Source organism: Haliotis rubra, unplaced genomic scaffold, assembly GCF_003918875.1.
Source record: "Haliotis rubra isolate DU_JTF1 unplaced genomic scaffold, ASM391887v1 Scf550, whole genome shotgun sequence".
In the NCBI taxonomy this organism is placed as follows: Eukaryota; Metazoa; Mollusca; class Gastropoda; order Lepetellida; family Haliotidae; genus Haliotis; species Haliotis rubra.
The window spans coordinates 253,452-277,795 of record NW_025767247.1 but is presented as its reverse complement, the minus strand read 5'-3'; the positions used below and the strand labels follow the sequence as shown (position 1 = coordinate 277,795).

The window sequence follows — 24,344 nt, the reverse complement described above, 5'->3', positions numbered from 1 at the left end:
AATCATGCAAATATACTCACCAACAATTGAACAACAGTAAGGGAATCATGCAATATACTCAATCATGAAATATATACTCACCAACAATTGAACAACAGTAAGGGAATCATGAAATATACTTCACCAACAACTGAACAACAGTAAGGGAATCATGCAATATACTCACCAACAACTGAACAACAGTAAGGGAATCATGCAATATACTCACCAACAACTGAACAACAGTAAGGGAATCATGAAATATACTCACCAACAACTGAACAACAGTAAGGGAATCATGAAATATATTCACCAACAACTGAAACAACAGTAAGGGAATCATGCAATATACTCACCAACAATTGAACAACAATAAGGGAATCATGAAATATATTCACCAACAACTGAACAACAGTAAGGGAATCATGAAATATACTCACCAACAACTGAACAACAGTAAGGGAATCATGCAATATATTCACCAACAACTGAACAACAGTAAGGGAATCATGCAATATATTCACCAACAACTGAACAAACAGTAAGGGAATCATGAAATATACTCACCAACAACTGAACAACAGTAAGGGAATCATGAAATATATTCACCAACAATTGAACAACAGTAAGGGAATCATGAAATATATTCACCAACAACTGAAAATATATTCACCAACAACTGGAACAACAGTAAAGGGAATCATGCAATATACTCACCAACAACTGAACAACAGTAAGGGAATCATGAAATATATTCACCAACAACTGAACAACAACAAGGGAATCATGCAATATACTCACCAACAACTGAACAACAGTAAGGGAATCATGCAATATACTCACCAACAACTGAACAACAGTAAGGGAATCATGAAATATATTCACCAACAACTGAACAACAGTAAGGGAATCATGCAATATACTCACCAACAACTGAACAACAGTAAGGGAATCATGAAATATACTCACCAACAACTGAACAACAGTAAGGGAATCATGAAATATACTCACCAACAACTGAACAACAGTAAGGGAATCATGAAATATATTCACCAACAATAGAACAACAGTAAGGGAATCATGAAATATACTCACCAACAACAACAGTAAGGAACAACAGTAAGGGAATCATGCAATATACTCACCAACAACTGAACAACAGTAAGGGAATCATGAAATATATTCACCAACAACTGAACAACAGTAAGGGAATCATGAAATATATTCACCAACAATGGAACAACAGTAAGGGAATTATGCAATATACTCACCAACAATGGAACAACAGTAAGGGAATCATGAAATATATTCACCAACAACTGAACAACAGTAAGGGAATCATGAAATATATTCACCAACAACTGAACAACAGTAAGGGAATCATGCAATATACTCACCAACAACTGAACAACAGTAAGGGAATCATGCAATATACTCACCAACAATTGAACAACAGTAAGGGAATCATGAAATATATTCACCAACAACTGAACAACAGTAAGGGAATCATGAAATATACTCACCAACAACTGAACAACAGTAAGGGAATCATGCAATATACTCACCAACAACTGAACAACAGTAAGGGAATCATGCAATATACTCACCAACAACTGAACAACAGTAAGGGAATCATGAAATATACTCACCAACAACTGAACAACAGTAAGGGAATCATGAAATATATTCACCAACAACTGAACAACAGTAAGGGAATCATGCAATATACTCACCAACAACTGAACAACAGTAAGGGAATCATGAAATATATTCACCAACAATAAGGAATCATGAAACAACAGTAAAGGGAATCATGCAATATACTCACCAACAAACAGTGAACAAACAGTAAACACTGGAATCATGAAATATATTCACCAACAACTGAACAACAGTAAGGGAATCATGAAATATATTCACCAACAATGGAACAACAGTAAGGGAATCATGCAATATATTCACCAACAACTGAACAACAGTAAGGGAATCATGAAATATATTCACCAACAACTGAAAACAACAGTAAGGGAATCATGAAATATATTCACCAACAACTCACCAACAACAGTAAGGGGAATCATGAAATATATTCACCAACAACTGAACAACAGTAAGGGAATCATGAATATATTCATGAAAAGGGAATATAAATATATTCACCAACAATGGAACAACAGTAAGGGGAATCATGCAATATACTCACCAACAACTGAAAAACAGTAAGGGAATCATGAAATATACTCACCAACAATAGAACAACAGTAAGGGAATCATGAAATATATTCACCAACAACTGGAACAACAGTAAGGGAATCATGCAATATACTCACCAACAACTGAACAACAGTAAGGGAATCATGAAATATACTCACCAACAACTGAACAACAGTAAGGGAATCATGAAATATACTCACCAACAACTGAACAACAGTAAGGGAATCATGAAATATACACCAAACAATTGAACAACAGTAAGGAATCATGCAATATACTCACCAACAACTGAAACAACAGTAAGGAATCATGCAATATATTCACCAACAATGGAACAACAGTAAGGGAATCATGAAATATATTCACCAACAACTGAACAACAGTAAGGGAATCATGCAATATACTCACCAACAACAGAACAACAGTAAAGGGAATCATGAAATATATTCTCACCAACAATGGAACAACAGTAAAGGGAATCATGAAATATATTCACCAACAATGGAACAACAGTAAGGGGAATCATGCAATATACTCACCAACAACTGAACAACAGTAAGGGAATCATGAAATATATTCACCAACAACAGAACAACAGTAAGGGAATCATGAAATATATTCACCAACAACAACAGTAGAATCAACACCAACAACTAAAGGGGAATCATGCAATATACTCACCAACAATTGAACAACAGTAAGGGAATCATGAAATATACTCACCAACAACTGAACAACAGTAAGGGAATCATGCAATATACTCACCAACAATTGAACAACAGTAAGGGAATCATGAAATATATTCACCAACAACTGAACAACAGTAAGGGAATCATGAAATATATTCACCAACAACTGAACAACAGTAAGGGAATCATGAAATATATTCACCAACAATGGAACAACAGTAAGGGAATCATGCAATATACTCACCAACAACTGAACAACAGTAAGGGGAATCATGAAATATATTCACCAACAATTGAACAACAGTAAGGGAATCATGAAATATATTCACCAACAACTGAACAACAGTAAAGGGAATCATGAAATATATTCACCAACAATGGAACAACAGTAAGGGAATCATGAAATATATTCACCAACAATGGAACAACAGTAAAGGGAATCATGCAATATACTCACCAACAATGGAACAACAGTAAAGGGAATCATGAAATATATTCACCAACAATATAAGGGAATCATGCAATATACTCACCAACAACTGAACAACAGTAAGGGAATCATGAAATATATTCACCAACAATGGAACAACAGTAAGGGAATCATGCAATATACTCACCAACAATGGAACAACAGTAAGGGAATCATGCAATATATTCACCAACAACTTGAACAACAGTAAGGGATCATGAAATATATTCACCAACAATGGAACAACAGTAAGGGGAATCATGAAATATATTCACCAACAACTGAACAACAGTAAGGGAATCATGAAATATACTCACCAACAACTGAACAACAGTAAGGGAATCATGCAATATACTCACCAACAATTGAACAACAGTAAGGGAATCATGAAATATATTCACCAACAACTGAACAACAGTAAGGGAATCATGAAATATATTCACCAACAATGGAACAACAGTAAGGGAATCATGAAATATATTCACCAACAATGGAACAACAGTAAGGGAATCATGCAATATATACTCACCAACAATGGAACAACAGTAAGGGAATCATGCAATATATTCACCAACAACTGAACAACAGTAAGGGAATCATGAAATATATTCACCAACAATGGAACAACAGTAAAGGAATCATGCAATATACTCACCAACAATGGAACAACAGTAAGGGAATCATGCAATATACTCACCAACAATGAAACAACAGTAAGGGAATCATGAAATATATTCACCAACAACTGAACAACAGTAAGGGAATCATGCAATATACTCACCAACAACTGAACAACAGTAAGGGAATCATGAAATATATTCACCAACAATGATGAACAACAGTAAGGGGAATCATGCAATATACTCACCAACAACTGAACAACAGTAAGGAAATCATGAAATATATTCACCAACAATGGAACAACAGTAAAGGGAATTATGCAATATACTCACCAACAACTGAACAACAGTAAGGGAATTATGCAATATACTCACCAACCACTGACAACAGTAAGGGAATCATGCAACATACTCACCAAAAACTGAGAACAACAGTAAGGGAATCATGAAATATATTCACCAACAACTGAACAACAGTAAGGGAATCATGAAATATATTCACCAACAATGGAACAACAGTAAGGGAATTATGCAATATACTCACCAACAACTGAACAACAGTAAGGGAATTATGCAATATACTCACCAACCACTGACAACAGTAAGGGAATCATGCAACATACTCACCAACAACTGAACAACAGTAAAGGAATCATGCAATATACTCACCAACAACTGAACAACAGTAGTAAGGGAATCATGAAATATATTCACCAACAACTGAACAACAGTAAGGGAATCATGCAATATACTCACCAACAATGGAACAACAGTAAAGGGAATCATGAAATATACTCACCAACAACTGAACAACAGTAAGGGAATCATGAAATATATTCACCAACAACTGAACAACAACAGTAAAGGGAATCATGCAATATACTCACCAACAACTGAACAACAGTAAGGGAATCATGAAATATATTCACCAACAACTGAACAACAGTAAGGGAATCATGCAATATATTCACCAACAACTGAACAACAGTAAGGGAATCATGCAATATACTCACCAACAACTGAACAACAGTAAGGGGAATCATGAAATATACTCACCAACAACTGAACAACAGTAAGGGAATCATGCAATATACTCACCAACAACTGAACAACAGTAAGGGAATCATGCAATATACTCACCAACAATGGAACAACAGTAAAGGGAATCATGAAATATATTCACCAACAACTGGAACAACAGTAAGGGAATCATGCAATATACTCACCAACAACTGAACAACAGTAAGGGAATCATGCAATATACTCACCAACAATTGAGAACAGTATAACCAACAACTGGGAATCATGAAATATATTCACCAACAACTGAAACAACAGTAAGGGAATGCATGCAATATACTCACCAACAATTGAATCATGAAACATATAAAGGAATCATGAATCATATATATCACCAACAATGGAACAACAGTAAGGGAATCATGAAATATATTCACCAACAACTGAACAACAGTAAAGGGAATCATGCAATATACTCACCAACAACTGAACAACAGTAAGGGAATCATGCAATATACTCACCAACAACTGAACAACAGTAAGGGAATCATGAAATATATTCACCAACAACTGAACAACAGTAAGGGAATCATGAAATATACTCACCAACAATGGAACAACAGTAAGGGAATCATGCAATATACTCACCAACAATTGAACAACAGTAAGGGAATCATGAAATATATTCACCAACAACTGAACAACAACAGTAAGGGAATCATGAAATATATTCACCAACAACTGAACAACAGTAAGGGAATCATGCAAATATACTCACCAACAACTGAACAACAGTAAGGGAATCATGCAATATATTCACCAACAACAATGGAACAACAGTAAAGGGAATCATGAAATATATTCACCAACAACTGGAACAACAGTAAGGGAATCATGAAATATATTCACCAACAATGGAACAACAGTAAGGGAATCATGAAATATATTCACCAACAACTGAACAACAGTAAGGGAATCATGCAATATACTCACCAACAACTGAACAACAGTAAGGGGAATCATGAAATATACTCACCAACAACTGAACAACAGTAAGGGAATCATGCAATATATTCACCAACAACTGGAACAACAGTAAAGGGAATCATGAAATATATTCACCAACAACTGAACAACAGTAAGGGAATCATGAAAATATACTCACCAACAACTGAAACAACAACAGTAAAGGAATCATGCAATATACTCACCAACAACTGAACAACAGTAAGGGAATCATGAAATATATTCACCAACAATGGAACAACAGTAAAGGGAATCATGCAATATATTCACCAACAACTGAACAACAGTAAGGGAATCATGCAATATACTCACCAACAACTGAACAACAGTAAGGGAATCATGAAATATATTCACCAACAACTGAACAACAGTAAGGGAATCATGCAATATACTCACCAACAACTGAACAACAGTAAATAGGGAATCATGAAATATACTCACCAACAATGGAACAACAGTAAGGGAATCATGAAATATATTCACCAACAACTGAACAACAGTAAGGGAATCATGCAATATACTCACCAACAACTAAACAACAGTAAGAGAATCATGCAATATACTCACCAACAATTGAGCAACAGTAAGGGAATCATGAAATATATTCACCAACAATGAAACAACAGTAGGGAATTATGCAATATACTCACCAACAATTGAAAAACAATAAGGGAATCATGAAATATATTCACCAACAATGGAACAGTAAGGGAATCATGAAATATATTCACCAACAACTGAACAACAGTAAAGGGAATCATGAAATATATTCACCAACAATGGAACAACAGTAAGGGAATCATGAAATATATTCACCAACAACTGAACAACAGTAAGGGAATCATGCAATATACTCACCAACAACTGAACAACAGTAAGGGAATCATGAAATATATTCACCAACAACTGAACAACAGTAAGGGAATCATGCAATATACTCACCAACAACTGAACAACAATAAGGGAATCATGGAAATGAAATATACTCACCAACAATAAGAAAACAGTAAGGGAATCATGAAATATATTCACCAACAACTGAACAACAGTAAGGGAATCATGAAATATACTCACCAACAACTGAACAACAGTAAGGGAATCATGAAATATATTCACCAACAATGAACAACAGTAAGGGAATCATGAAATATACTCACCAACAACTGAACAACAGTAAGGGAATCATGCAATATACTCACCAACAACTGAACAACAGTGAGGGAATCATGCAATATATTCACCAACAACAAGAACAACAGTAAGGGAATCATGAAATATATTCACCAACAACTGAACAACAGTAAAGGGAATATATGAAATATGCTCACCAACAATGGAACAACAGTAAGGGAATCATGAAATATATTCACCAACAACTGAACAACAGTAAGGGAATCATGCAATATACTCACCAACAACTGAAAACAACAATAAGGGAATCATGAAATATATTCACCAACAATGGAACAACAGTAAGGGAATTATGCAATATACTCACCAACAACTGAACAACAGTAAGGGAATCATGAAATATACTCACCAACAACAGAACAACAGTAAGGGAATCATGAAATATATTCACCAACAACTGAACAACAGTAAGGGAATCATGCAATATACTCACCAACAACTTGAACAACAGTAAGGGAATCATGCAACATACTCACCAAAAACTGAGCAACAGTAAGGGAATCATGAAATATATTCACCAACAATGGAACAAAAGTAAGGGAATCATGAAATATATTCACCAACAATGGAACAACAGTAAGGGAATTATGCAATATACTCACCAACAACTGAAAAACAGTAAGGGAATTATGCAATATACTCACCAACAACAGAACAACAATAAGGAAATAATGAAATATATTCACCAACAACTGAACAACAGTAAGGGAATCATGCAATATACTCACCAACAACTAAACAACAGTAAGAGAATCATGCAATATACTCACCAACAATTGTACAACAATAAGGGAATCATGAAATATATTCACCAACAACTGAACAACAGTAAGGGAATTATGCAATATACTCACCAACAACTAAACAACAGTAAGAGAATCATGCAATATACTCAGCAACAATGGAACAACAGTAAGGGAATCATGAAATATATTCACCAACAATGAAACAACAGTAGGGAATTATGCAATATACTCACCAACAATTGAACAACAGTAAGAGAATCATGCAATATACTCACCAACAACTGAACAACAATAAGGGAATCATGAGCAATATACTCACCAACAAACAGAACAATATAGTAGAATCATGAAATATATTCACCAACAACTGAACAACAGTAAGGGAATTATGCAATATACTCACCAACAACTGAACAACAGTAAGGGAATCATGCAATATACTCACCAACAACTGAAAAACAGTAAGGGAATCATGCAATATACTCACCAAAAACTGAGCAACAATAAGGGAATCATGAAATATATTCACAAACAACTGAACAACAGTCAGGGAATCATGCAATATACTCACCAACAACTAAACAACAGTAAGGGAATCATTAAATATATTCACCAACAATAGAACAACAGTAAGGGAATTATGCAATATGCTCACCAACAATTGAACAACAATAAGGGAATAATGAAATATACTCACCAACAACAGAACAACAGTAAGGGAATAATGAAATATATTCACCAACAATGGAACAAAAGTAAGGGAATCATGAAATATATTCACCAACAATGGAACAACAGTAAGGGAATTATGCAATATACTCACCAACAACTGAAAAACAGTAAGGGAATTATGCAATATACTCACCAACAACAGAACAACAATAAGGAATCATGAAATATATTCACAAACAACTGAACAACAGTAAGGGAATCATGCAATATACTCACCAACAACTAAACAACAGTAAGGGAATCATTAAATATATTCACCAACAATAGAACAACAGTAGGGGAATTATGCAATATGCTCGCCAACAACTGAACAACAATAAGGGAATAATGAAATATACTCACCAACAACAGAACAACAGTAAGGGAATAATGAAATATATTCACCAACAATGGAACAAAAGTAAGGGAATCATGAAATATATTCACCAACAATGGAACAACAGTAAGGGAATTATGCAATATACTCACCAACAACTGAAAAACAGTAAGGGAATTATGCAATATACTCACCAACAACAGAACAACAATAAGGGAATCATGAAATATATTCACAAACAACTGAACAACAGTAAGGGAATCATGCAATATACTCACCAACAACTAAACAACAGTAAGGGAATCATTAAATATATTCACCAACAATAGAACAACAGTAGGGGAATTATGCAATATGCTCGCCAACAACTGAACAACAATAAGGGAATAATGAAATATACTCACCAACAACAGAACAACAGTAAGGGAATAATGAAATATACTCACCAACAACTGAACAACAGTAAGGGAATTATGCAATATACTCTCCAATAACAGAACAACAGTAGGGGAATCATGCAATATACTCACCAACAACTAAACAACAGTAAGGGAATTATGCAATATACTCACAAACAACTGAACAACAGTAAGGGAATTATGCAATATACTCTCCAATAACAGAACAACAGTAGGGGAATCATGCAATATACTCACCAACAACGGAACAACAGTAAGGGAATTATGCAATATACTCACAAACAACTGAACAACAGTAAGGGAATTATGTAATATACTCACCAACAACAACGATGACCTTTGACATCTCCACTTCTGGGCACGTCTTGGACATGAGTCGTGGGCGTGAACGTGCCAGCTGCACGAGAACACTCACATCTGCATTTTGTCTCGTCGAATGAGTGAGGTTGTCAAATCGTGCCAATAATACAAACTAGAGAGTAAAACCTTTTTGCAGTTTTTTTTAAAATTTGGGTTATTTCTGAGCATTCCCTTTAAAGAGTACATTTACTAATGTTAGACACAATGTTGACTCGATAACGTCAAACACATATGGCATACTTCAAGTCGCAGCGGCTCGGTCTGTATATCACAGCCTTGGAGTAGGGTATTGTAGAATTCCAGTCGGTCTGTATATCATAGTTTTTGAGTAGTTTATAGTAGAATTCCAGTCAGTCTGTATATCACAACTGTAAGCCGTAACACTGTAAGCCGTAACACTGTAAGCCGTAACACGGGCAGATGGAACTGTCTTTGACATGCCTTCTGTCTTTTTCCAGTAAGAAATTTCCTCCGGGTGATTGTGGACCTATTCATGGCCGGCACGGAGACGTCCTCTACGACGTTGAACTGGGCCATCCTATACATGGTGGCCTACCCTGACATCCAGGACCGTTGTCAACGCGAACTTGAGGAGGTGAGCACAAACAGCACACATCCCACCCAACCATGCCAACGCTTTCCCTCCAACCAATGACGACCCTCTCTCTCCCAACCATGTCAACGCTTTCCCTCCAACCAATGACGACCCTCTCTCAACCAACCATGTCAACGCTTTCTCTCCAACCAATGACGACCCTCTCCCACCCAACCATGTCAACGCTTTCCCTCCAACCAATGACGACCCTCTCTCAACCAACCATGTCAACGCTTTCCCTCCAACCAATGACGACCCTCTCTCACCCAACCATGTCAACGCTTTCCCTCCAACCAATGACGACCCTCTCTCACCCAACCATGTCAACGCTTTCTCTCCAACCAATGACAACTCTCTTTCCCATCAATGTCGTCACTCTCTCCCACCAATGTCGACTCTCTCTCTCGCCCACCAATGTCGGCTCTCTCAACCACCCACCAATGTTGAATCTCTCTCCCACCAATCTACACTGTCCCACCCACCAATGTCGACAATCTCTACCAACAATATCGTCACTCTTTCCACCAATGTCGACTCTCCACCCATCAATGCCGTCACTCTCACCAACCAATGTCGACTCTCCCACCAATGTCGACTCTCCCACCAATGTTGACTCTAACACCCACCAATGTCGACTCTCTAACACCCACCAATGTCGACTCTCCCACCAATGTCGACTCTCCCACCAATGTCGACTCTCTCACACCCACCAATGTCGATTCTAACACCCACCAATGTCGACTCTCCCACCAATGTCGACTCTCTCACACCCACCAATGTCGATTCTCACACCCACCAATGTCGACTCTAACACCCACCAATGTCGACTCTCTCACACCCACCAATGTCGACTCTCCCACCAATGTCGACTCTCTCACACCCACCAATGTCGATTCTCACACCCACCAATGTCGACTCTAACACCCACCAATGTCGACTCTCCCACCAATGTCGACTCTAACACCCACCAATGTCGACTCTCTCACACCCACCAATGTCGATTCTAACAGCCACCAATGTCGACTCTTCCATACCCATCAATGTCGACTCTTTCTCACCCTCCAATGTCGACTCTCTCAACAATGTCGACTCTAACACCAACCAATGTCGATTCTGTAGACACTCTTTTCCCACCACCCACTACCAACGTCGATCCTAACACCAACCAATGTCGACTCTCCCACACCCACCAATGTCGACTCTCTCACACCCACCAATGTCGATTCTCTTTCCCACCAACGTCCATTCTAACACCCACCAATGTCGACTCTCCCATACCCACCAATGTCGACTCTTTCTCACCCACCAATGTCGACTCACCCACCAATGTCGACTCACCCACCATTGTCGACTCTAACACCCACCAATGTCGACTCTTCCACCAATGTCGACTCTTAACACCCACCAATGTCGACTCTCCCACCAATGTCGACTCTAACACCCACCAATGTCGACTCTCACACCCACCACTGTAGACTCTCGTTCCCACCAACGTCGATTCTAACAGCCACCAATGTCGAATCTCTCCCATACCAACCAATGTAGACTCTCTTTCCAACCAACATCGATTCCAACACCCACCATTGTCGACTCTCTCACACCCACCAATGTCGCCTCTCTCACACCCATCCAATGTCGACTCTCCCACACCAACCAATGTCGACTCTCTCACACATACGAATGTCGACTCTCTGCCACCCATCAATGACGACTCTCTCCCACCCACCAATGTCGACTCTCTCACACCCATCTAATGTCGACTCTCTCTCCCACCAATGTCGACGCTCTCTCCCACCAATGTCGACGCTCTCTCCCACCAATGCCGACTCTCTCACACCCACCAATGTCGACTCTCTCACACCCACCAATGTCGACTCTCTCACACCCACCAATGTCGACTCTCTCACACCCACCAATATCGACTCCCACCCACCAATGTCGACTCTCCCACCCACCAATGTCTATTCTCTCTCGCCCACTAATGTACACTATCTCTCACCTAGCAATGTCGACTTTCTTTTAGACAGCGTTGTCGACACTCACACACACCGTTGTCACACATACACCATTGCAACACACTTAGCATTGTCAAACATTCGCCATTGTCACATATCCATCACTGTCACACATAAACCACAGTGTTATCCACTCTTTAATAAAATAAACTTCATTTCGATATAGTTTGACAGCAATCGTCATTAAGACAAGTCCTATGTTTGAATCCCGTTAATCGTGTCTTGGGTGTTGTGTACTGCACGCAAACGCATCTCAAAATGTGTTTGTAAATGTTTGTCATAAAAAATGACAACGATACATGAAAAGAGAATGCAGAAAACGTTGTTCACGTGCAATGTTTCGGAAACATGAGTAGAGATATCGACTATAAAAGGCCAAACCATATTCATCATTTCATTACAAAATTTACGACGTAAACGAAGGTAAAAAAAGGCCAAGATTGAATGCTACTGACCGAAATAAGCCATTGGACGATTGGGAGCAAGGGCGTCCCAGTCTGTTGTTGCAAGACATATCAACGTCCCCCCCAGCACCCCACTCGATTATGACATTGATATACCCGTTTCAATTCGACCCAAAATCGTCCCAGAAGTGGAAAACCAAGAGTGACCACTCCTGCTCAGGACCGATTCATCCGGGTGTTTAACCTACGTCACCGATTTGCTACAGCAACGGTCTTCGAAGAATTTCCGACCAAATCATCAGAAAAGTTGGACCTGTCCTGACACGACTACACCGACAACGAAGTATCCAGTTGTGCAACAGGGTACAGGCACTAACCCTGGGCAATTTGCAATGCGTTTGTTTCAGCAATGAATCGCGTTTCCTCCTGCAACGACGGTGATGGGAGACATCGTGTCTACCGACGTCGATACGAACATCTTGCGTCGAACAGGTGGACAGATTTTTACGGAGATAGCGTTATGGTGTGTGGAGCCATGTCCTACAGGGATAGATCAGAGCTAGTGGTGGTTCAAGGCAATCTTACAGCAAATCGCTACATCGACCAAATCCTGCCACCTCACCTCCTCCCACTGTTTAACCACCAGAGGGAGCTGTTCCAACACGATGCGGCTCTACCCCACACAGCTAGTGTAACAGGTGCCTATCTCGCCAAAGCAAACGTCAGTGTCCTTCCCTGGCCTTCAAAAGCGCCTAGTCTGAACCCGATCGAGCATCTCTGGGATGAACTTGATCGACGCGTTCGTAGACGTCACTATCGTCCTCAGACACTCTCAGACACTCTCAGACACTTACAGAACTTGCCAACGCCTTGCATTAGGAATGGCGAAGAATTCCCCAAGCAAACATCCGACGACTTGTGCAGTCCCTTCAAAGGCGGTGGTGATACGAGGTACCGACCTGAGCGCCCCCCCTTGTGTCCACACATGTGCAGTGAGTGAACTCAATGAATGCTGACAATGACAACAATGCATATGTTCATCCGTGTGTCGAATTTCCTTCACTAATGTTCAAGGTTAATACATTTCCGTATATTTGGCCGCCGTGATGTTGCTGGAATATTCCTAAAAGCGGCGGAAAACCAAACTCAGTCGGTCCGTATTTTTGGCCTGTGCATTTCTTTGTCTTGAATAGTTAATTATCTGTTTACTCATATCCCTTTTTGTACCACCGAAAACTGAAATATTTGTTTGGTAAGAGTTTATCTTAGGTAATATGGGGTGTCGGTACATGTGTTCCATGTGCAAAGTTTATCTTAAAATGTTATACTTGTGTACTAATATATATGTATTTTAAACCTTGCTTTGAGCAATAGTTTAAAACATTTTTTTCAACTGTCTGTCATCTCAGACATCGTAATGTAATAATTTCCTGAGAACCTGATTGTTCCAGCTGAGGTAAATGAATGTACGTGAGTGTCGACTGATAGTTACACTCACACTGGCTGTACTTATAGCACAGGATTAGCATTGTTTGTATATTCTAACAATTATGGTGACTCTATACAGTCCTATTGTCATAGCAATATACAACCTAGAATCGGTTTCAATTACCTGATGGATTAAAGTGTTGCTTTTATACATTATAAGATGCCGGATACAGCAACTGTATACCAAGTGAAGGCATAGTGCATTAATTGTTGTTTACATGTCCGGGTAAATGACATGTGGCCGTGGCAATCATGTGATACACAGATATGTGCTCATGTCACACTCTTTGGTTGCAGGTCATTGGTCCTGGCAGAACGGTGCAGTTCCAAGACAGATTCAAGTTGCCATATGTTGAGGCTACACTGTGAGATACAGAGAATATCCACCATAGGTAAGAGAGACCTTTGTTAAGGCTACACTGTGAGATACAGAGAATATCCACCATAGGTAAGAGAGACCTTTGTTAAAGCTACACTGTGAGATACTGAGAATATCCACCATAGGTAAGAGAGACCTTTGTTAAGGCTACACTGTGAGATACAGAGAATATCCACCATAGGTAAGAGAGACCTTTGTTAAAGCTACACTGTGAGATACTGAGAATATCCACCTTAGGTAAGAGCGACCTTTTTTGAAGCTACACTGTGTGAGATACAGAGAATATCCACCATAGGTAAGAGAGACCTTTGTTAAAGCTACACTGTGTGAGATACAGAGAATATCCACCATAGGTAAGAGAGACCTTTGTTAAAGCTACACTGTGTGAGATACAGAGAATATCCACCATAGGTAAGAGAGACCTTTGTTAAGGCTACACTGAGTGAGATACAGAGAATATCCACCATAGGTAAGAGCGACCTTTGCTAAAGCTACACTGTGAGATACTGAGAATATCCACCATAGGTAAGAGCGACCTTGTTTGAAGCTACACTGTGTGAGATACAGAGAATATCCACCATAGGTAAGAGCGACCTTTGATAAAGCTACACTGTGTGAGATACAGAGAATATCCACCATAGATAAGAGAGACCTTTGATAAAGCTACACTGTGTGAGATACAGAGAATATCCACCATAGGTAAGAAAGACCTTTGATAAAGCTACACTGTGAGATACAGAGAATATCCACCATAGGTAAGAGCGACCTTTTTTGAAGCTACACTGTGAGATACAGAGAATATCCACCATAGGTAAGAGAGACCTTTGTTAAAGCTACACTGTGTGAGATACAGAGAATATCCACCATAGGTAAGAGAGACCTTTGATAAAGCTACACTGTGAGATACTGGGAATATCCACCATAGGTAAGAGAGACCTTTGTTAAAGCTACACTGTGTGAGATACAGAGCATATCCACCATAGGTAAGAGAGACCTTTGTTGAAGCTACACTGTGAGATACAGAGAATATCTAAGAGAGGTAAGAGAGACCTTTGTTAAAGCTACACTGTGTGAGATACAGAGAATATCCACCATAGGTAAGAGAGACCTTTGTTGCAACTACACTGTGTGAGATACAGAGAATATCCACCATAGGTAAGAGAGGCCTTTGTTAAAGCTACACTGTGAGATACAAAGAATATCTAAGAAAGGTAAGAGGGACATTTGTTTTAGCTACACTGTGTGAGATACAGAGAATATCCACCATAGGTAAGAGAGACCTTTGTTAAAGCTACACTGTGTGAGATACAGAGAATATCCACCATAGGTAAGAGAGACCTTTGATAAAGCTACACTATGTGAGATACAGAGAATATCCACCATAGGTAAGAGAGACTTTGATAAAGCTACACTGTGTGAGATACAGAGAATATCCACCATAGGTAAGAGAGACCTTTGATAAAGCTACACTGTTTGAGATACAGAGAATATCCACCATAGGTAAGAGAGGCCTTTGATATGGCTAAACTGTGTGAGATACAGAGAATATCCACAATAGGTAAGAGCGACCTTTTTTGAAGCAACACTGTGTGAGATACAGAGAATATCCACCATAGGTAAGAGAGACCTTTGTTAAAGCTACACTGTGTGAGATACAGAGAATATCCACCATAGGTAAGAGCGACCTTTGATAAAGCTACACTGTGAGATACTGAGAATATCTAAGAGAGGTAAGAGAGACCTTTGATAAAGCTACACTGTGAGATACTGAGAATATCTAAGAGAGGTAAGAGAGACCTTTGATAAAGCTACCCTGTGTGAGATACAGAGAATATCCACAATAGGTAAGAGAGACTTTTGATAAAGCTACACTGTGTGAGATACAGAGAATATCCACAATAGGTAAGAGAGACCTTTGATAAAGCTACACTGTGTGAGATACAGAGAATATCTAAGAGAGGTAAGGGTGACCGCGAACACTCAGGGCCTTGAGATGTTAGTTAAATGTAACATGTTATGTTGTAAATCACATATTTTAGTACTTCAAACTTGTCAGTTACACCAGGGACGTGGTCTAGACTACAATTATTCGAGTAGATGTATGTACGTTGGAGCCATGAGAAGTACAGTGTAGGCTGCTATATGTATGTACGTTGGAGCCATGAGAAGTACAGTGTAGGCTGCTATATGTATGTACGTTGGAGCCAGGAGAAGTACAGTGTACGCTGCTAGATGTATGTAGGTTGGAGCCATGAGAAGTACAGTGTAGGCTGCTAGATGTATGTACGTTGGAGCCATGAGAAGTACAGTGTAGGCTGCTATATGTATGTACGTTGGAGACATGAGAAGTACAGTGTAGGATGCTAGATGTATGTACGTTGGAGCCATGAGAAGTACAGTGTAGGATGCTAGATGTATGTACGTTGGAGCCAGGAGAAGTGCTACGTTGGGGCAGTACAGTGTAGGCTGCTAGATGTATGTACGTTGGAGCCAGGAGAAGTACAGTGTAGGCTGCTAGATGTATGTACGTTGGAGCCATGAGAAGTACAGTGTAGGCTGCTAGATGTATGTACGTTGGGGCAAGGAGAAGTACAGTGTAGGCTGCTAGATGTATGTACGTTGGAGCCATGAGAAGTACAGTGTAGGCTGCTAGATGTATATACGTTGGGGCAAGGAGAAGTACAGTGTAGGCTGCTAGATGTATGTACGTTGGAGCCATGAGAAGTACAGTGTAGGCTGCTAGATGTATGTACGTTGGAGCCATGAGAAGTACAGTGTAGGCTGCTAGATGTATGTACGTTGGAGCCAGGAGAAGTACAGTGTACACAGGTTCGACAATTCCTCTCAGACGTTTTCCGTCGTGTGTATCGTCTAGGTTTCTGAATGGGTCATCTTAGAGACTCCAGTTATGTAACTGTCTAAGACATACAGCTGATCTAGCCGCCTGGGCGCCGCCATGTTGTGGCCGATATGTTGTTCCCAGCTGTGACCCCTGCCATCACGTAGCTGTATTTGTCTCCACCCACAGCTCCCCTGTCCGTTCCTCACGCCACACTACAAGACACCACCCTCGGGGGATTCAACATCCCCCGGGAATCCATCGTCCTCGTCAACCTGCTGTCTGTTCACCAAGACCCCACTCTCTGGCCGGACCCCGGGACGTTCAACCCATGTCGATTCCTGGAAGACGGGAAGGTCCGCAGAGGAGAATATTTCATGCCCTTTTCTGCAGGTAAACGTGTAACATTGCGTGTGGTACATTTACCTGTTTTTCCGAGAGTTTATGTGCATGTATACTTGCTTTTCATACAACTACCCCTTTTCTAGAGGCAAATATTCAAAATATTTAACACTGCATATCATACAATCTCTTCTTTTCAACAGGTAAACATACTAAATTCCTTAATTGTCTATCGTACAGTTACGCGCTTTTCCTCTGGTGAACATGTAACATGGCTTATCATGCAATCACGCCCTTCTGTGTTGGTGAACATGTGACATGGCTTATCATCCAATCACGCCCTTCTGTGTTGGTGAACATGTGACATTGCTTATCATACAATAACGCCTTTATGTGTTGGTGAACATGTAACATGGCTTATCATCCAATCACGCCCTTCTGTGTTGGTGAACATGTAACACTGCTTATCATCCAATCACGCCCTTCTGTGTTGGTGAACATGTAACATGGCTTATCATCCAATCACGCCCTTCTGTGTTGGTGAACATGTAACATGGCTTATCATACAATAACGCCCTTCTGTGTTGTCGAACATGTGACATTGCTTATCATACAATAACGCCTTTATGTGATGGTGAACATGTGACATGGCTTATCATCCAATCACGCCCTTCTGTGTTGGTGAACATGTAACATGGCTTATCATCCAATCACGCCCTTCTGTGTTGGTGAACATGTGACATTGCTTATCATACAATAACGCCTTTATGTGTTGGTGAACATGTGACATGGCTTATACATGGTGAACATGTGACATGGCTTATCATTCATTATTGCTAAAATTCATGGAATTATCATGAAACGGCCCTCCTATTATCAGAAATTTGCGGGCCGCTGCAAATGATATTGGACCGCTCAACCTTAACGATAGGCCACTATCAGTTCTGTTGTCAAGTGACGTCATATTGGGTGCGTCGGTTCATTCGACATTAACTGGCTTTCGACTGGCAAGTATTATGGGTCAAACAAGTCAAAGCAACCCGAATTCCCGCTTTAAATAGCGGTAATATTGGCTTTCTTGTTGGTGCTAACCTTAACAATTGCACTATTAAGGCTGTTGATGGACCAAAACCGAACACTGACATGGTTTGACATGTTGCAGGCTATGGTCTTGTCAAAGGCCAAGGTCGAATATCGTCACTTTCTGTCGTGACGTCACCTGAATTGTTCGATGACGTAACTGCATTCGGGCAGTCAACCCCGTCAGAAGTTGATTTGGGTAAACTTACAGTCAAATTCCTTCATTGTTTCCTTTTTCTTTTCAACACAAATTCCATGTATTTTAGCAATAATAACGGTAATGCTATTTTTTTCGGTCTTTCGAAATAATGGAAGACCTCGGCCTTCTGCAAATGATAATGCCCTCAAAAATAGCATTACCCTTATAATAACGCCCTTCTGTGATGGTGAACATGTGACATGGCTTATCATACAATAACGCCCTTTTGTGATGGTGAACATGTAACATGGCTTATCATACAATCACTCCTTTCTGTGTTGGTGAACATGTAACACCATGTCTGTGTTTTTGTGAATTGATCGTCGTGTGATGTATTGTAATGACATGGCATATGGTCTTCTTGTGGCTGGTTATTCAATACGTGGTACATTCTGTTCTGCACAGGGCCGCGTGTGTGTGCCGGTGAGACTCTCGCCAAGATGGAACTGTTTCTCTACTTTGCAAATCTTCTACAATGGTTCACATTTAGGAAAGTAGAAGGGGCCACGTTGAACCTGGAAGGGGTGACTGGATTAACGCGATCTCCGAGGCCTTTCGAAGTAGTGGTTACCAAACGCTAGTTCAGAGAATGTCAGAAACTTACCGTTACTGTTAACATAAATATTCAGTTTGTAATGATGCACGATGTCTGTGAGGTATTGTATAGAGAATATCTAGTGTTGTCAACTTGACTTCATTGTTAACATAATATATTCAGTTTGTAATGATGCACGATCTCTGTGAGGTGTTGTATAGAGAATATCTAGTGTTGTCAACTTGACTTCATTGTTAACATAATATATTCAGTTTGTAATGATGCACGATGTCTGTGAGGTATTGTATAGAGAATATCTAGTGTTGTCAACTTGACTTCATTGTTAACATAATATATTCAGTTTGTAATGATGCACGATGTCTGTGAGGTGTTGTATAGAGAATATCTAGTGTTGTCAACTTGACTTGATTGTTAACATAATATATTCAGTTTGTAATGATGCACGATGTCTGTGAGGTATTGTATAGAGAATATCTAGTGTTGTCAACTTGACTTCATTGTTAACATAATATATTCAGTTTGTAATGATGCATGATGTCTGTGAGGTATTGTATAGAGAATATCTAGTGTTGTCAACTTGACTTGATTGTTAACATAATATATTCAGTTTGTAATGATGCACGATGTCTGTGAGGTGTTGTATAGAGAATATCTAGTGTTGTCAACTTGACTTGATTGTTAACATAATATATTCAGTTTGTAATGATGCACGATCTCTGTGAGGTGTTGTATAGAGAATATCTAGTGTTGTCAACTTGACTTCATTGTTAACATAATATATTCAGTTTGTAATGATGCACGATGTCTGTGAGGTATTGTATAGAGAATATCTAGTGTTGTCAACTTGACTTCATTGTTAACATAATATATTCAGTTTGTAATGATGCACGATGTCTGTGAGGTGTTGTATAGAGAATATCTAGTGTTGTCAACTTGACTTCATTGTTAACATAATATATTCAGTTTGTAATGATGCACGATGTCTGTGAGGTATAGTATAGAGAATATCTAGTGTTGTCAACTTGACTTCATTGTTAACATAATATATTCAGTTTGTAATGATGCATGATGTCTGTGAGGTATTGTATAGAGAATATCTAGTGTTGTCAACTTGACTTGATTGTTAACATAATATATTCAGTTTGTAATGATGCACGATGTCTGTGAGGTGTTGTATAGAGAATATCTAGTGTTGTCAACTTGACTTGATTGTTAACATAATATATTCAGTTTGTAATGATGCACGATGTCTGTGAGGTATTGTATAGAGAATATGTAGTGTTGTCAACTTGACTTCATTGTTAACATAATTTATTCAGTTTGTAATGATGCACGATGTCTGTGAGGTATTGAATAGACAATATATAGTGTTGTCAATTTGACTTGATTGTTAACATAATATATTCAGTTTGTAATGATGCACGATCTCTGTGAGGTATTGTATAGAGAATATCTAGTGTTGTCAACTTGACTTCATTGTTAACATAATATATTCAGTTTGTAATGATGCACGATGTCTGTGAGGTATTGTATAGAGAATGTCTAGTGTTGTCAACTTGACTTCATTGTTAACATAATATATTCAGTTTGTAATGATGCACGATCTCTGTGAGGTATTGTATAGAGAATATCTAGTGTTGTCAACTTGACTTCATTGTTAACATAATATATTCAGTTTGTAATGATGCACGATATCTGTGAGGTATTGTATAGAGAATATCTAGTGTTGTCAACTTGACTTCATTGTTAACATAATATATTCAGTTTGTAATGATGCACGATGTCTGTGAGGTATTGTATAGAGAATATCTAGTGTTGTCAACTTGACTTCATTGTTAACATAATATATTCAGTTTGTAATGATGCACGATGTCTGTGAGGTATTGTATAGAGAATATCTAGTGTTGTCAACTTGACTTCATTGTTAACATAATATATTCAGTTTGTAATGATGCACGATGTCTGTGAGGTATTGTATAGAGAATATCTAGTGTTGTCAACTTGACTTGATTGTTAATATAATATATTCAGTTTGTAATGATGCACGATGTCTGTGAGGTATTGTATAGAGAATATCTAGTGTTGTCAACTTGACTTGATTGTTAACATAATATATTCAGTTTGTAATGATGCACGATCTCTGTGAGGTATTTATAGAGCAGGGCCCACTTGCACAAAACGATTGAATCTCTACAATAGTCGTAACTCTGATTGTAAGGTAATTGTAGGGTCACCCGCCTCTTGCACAAAGCGATCGTAAGCCTACAATAGTCACACATTACACGGTACCATCCATATGACGAGACTAATTCTCCCCTAAAAGAAGCTCGTATAGTTTTGCTCACGTCAAATACCAAATGGCTGATCAAGGGGATGTTTGCAGTTGGCTGAATGAGGTGGACAACTATACAGACAAACAGTTTCAATCAGTGATTACATACAACATAAGACGATGATTAGTTCACCGACCAAAGACCCAAACGGATATGCCGTTACGTGTAAACTTCCACATTCAAACAAGAAGTTGAAAATCTATTCGCAAAAGAATTCAGAGGGAAAGATCTGACAAATGTGACTGTGTCCATCAATAGTACTTAATCACTTTCCCATACAAGAAAATGAGTGAGTGAATGTCTCTTAGGCCACAGTCATTCAAAGGCTAATGTTATCCGGTTTGATGACACAATCTACCAACATGTTTGCCACCCAGCACTCGTGTACTTCCTTCTGTGAATATACAAGTTGATGGAAATACATTCATGAGTGGCGCCACGATCTCCGCTCCATATTGTCAGACGCTTACAGTGGTGTTCAGAATTCTAGAAACCATCGTCCAGCTGACAAATTCCTCCTCATAACAGGTTGAAGACATTCGACGCCAGATCATTCAAACACGCTGTGCTGTGGAACTCCCTTCACCTGGCTGCTGCCTTTGCTGCCGTTAGTCTGGTCTGGAGATCCATCAGTACTGTAGCCACTGACAACTGCTCAACGTTTCAGTTGTATCACCTTAGAGCATGCCACTAACCTTCTTATTATCATTCATCAATACACATGCAAGCACCTACTCCTCTGGTATTAAGGATCCATCAACACCCTTAATCTCAGAATTGGAAACGGCCTGTGTAGCACCAGTGTTTAGACTGCCAGATCTGAGTGAGAGGTTGGCGTTTTATTAAACATATCATCGAATGAGTGGGTGAGTATGGTTTTACACCGCTTTTAGCAATATTCCAGCAATATCACGGAAGGGGACACCAAACAATGGGCTTCACACACTGGACCCATGCAGGATGCCTTTGCTGTACTGCCTAGCGCGCTCAGTTTCAAGTTCAGCTGCTTTCTCTGCTGTGTGTGCTGTGAAGTATGAGTGTGTGTCCAGCCTCTGTGAAGTATGAGTGTGTGTCCAGCCTCTGCGAAGTGTGAGTGTGTGTCCAGCCTCTGCGAAGTATGAGTGTGTGTCCAGCCTCTGTGAAGTGTGAGTGTGTGTCCAGCCTCTGTGAAGTGTGAGTGTGTGTCCAGCCTCTGTGAAGTATGTGTGTGTGTCCAGCCTCTGTGAAGTATGTGTGTGTGTCCAGCCTCTGTGAAGTGTGAGTGTGTCCAGCCTCTGTGAAGTATGAGTGTGTGTCCAGCCTCTGTGAAGTGTGAGTGTGTGTGTGTCCAGCCTCTGTGAAGTATGAGTGTGTGTCCAGCCTCTGTGAAGTGTGAGTGTGTGTCCAGCCTCTGTGAAGTATGAGTGTGTGTCCAGCCTCTGTGAAGTATGAGTGTGTGTCCAGCCTCTGTGAGTAGTGTGTGTGTGTCCAGCCTCTGTGAAGTATGAGTGTGTGTCCAGCCTCTGTGAAGTGTGAGTGTGTGTCCAGCCTCTGTGAAGTGTGAGTGTGTGTCCAGCCTCTGTGAAGTGTGAGTGTGTGTCCAGCCTCTGTGCTAGTACTGTGTTGTGTCCAGCCTCTGTGAAGTATGTGTGTGTGTCCAGCCTCTGTGAAGTATGAGTGTGTGTCCAGCCTCTGTGAAGTGTGAGTGTGTGTCCAGCCTCTGTGCTAGTACTGTGTTGTGTCCAGCCTCTGTGAAGTATGTGTGTGTGTCCAGCCTCTGTGAAGTGTGAGTGTGTGTCCAGCCTCTGTGCTAGTACTGTGTTGTGTCCAGCCTCTGTGAAGTATGTGTGTGTGTCCAGCCTCTGTGAAGTGTGAGTGTGTGTCCAGCCTCTGTGAAGTATGAGTGTGTGTCCAGCCTCTGTGAAGTATGAGTGTGTGTGTGTCCAGCCTCTGTGAAGTGTGAGTGTGTGTCCAGCCTCTGTGAAGTGTGAGTGTGTGTCCAGCCTCTGTGAAGTGTGAGTGTGTGTCCAGCCTCTGTGAAGTATGAGTGTGTGTCCAGCCTCTGTGAAGTGTGAGTGTGTGTCCAGCCTCTGTGAAGTGTGAGTGTGTGTCCAGCCTCTGTGAAGTGTGAGTGTGTGTCCAGCCTCTGTGAAGTATGTGTGTGTGTCCAGCCTCTGTGAAGTATGTGTGTGTGTCCAGCCTCTGTGAAGTGTGTCCAGCCTCTGTGTGTGTGTGTGTCCAGCCTCTGTGAAGTATGAGTGTGTGTCCAGCCTCTGTGAAGTATGTGTGTGTGTCCAGCCTCTGTGAAGTATGTGTGTGTGTCCAGCCTCTGTGAAGTGTGAGTGTGTGTCCAG

General features: G+C 39.9%; 1 protein-coding gene across 1 annotated transcript in view; it reads left to right on the top strand.

Annotated features, from left to right (window-relative positions):
• Positions 1-21,808, top strand: part of LOC124253755 (cytochrome P450 2J4-like) — a 37,609-nt gene extending 15,801 nt beyond the window's left edge. Inside the window, exons 5-9 of the mRNA XM_046687579.1 lie at positions 10,240-10,376; positions 14,581-14,634; positions 16,279-16,336; positions 17,691-17,894; positions 19,528-21,808. Of these exons, the coding sequence (XP_046543535.1) occupies positions 10,240-10,376; positions 14,581-14,634; positions 16,279-16,336; positions 17,691-17,894; positions 19,528-19,703 (629 nt within the window). The 3' untranslated portion in view covers positions 19,704-21,808. The remainder of the gene's footprint in view (positions 1-10,239; positions 10,377-14,580; positions 14,635-16,278; positions 16,337-17,690; positions 17,895-19,527) is intronic.
• Positions 21,809-24,344: the final 2,536 nt, after the last annotated feature.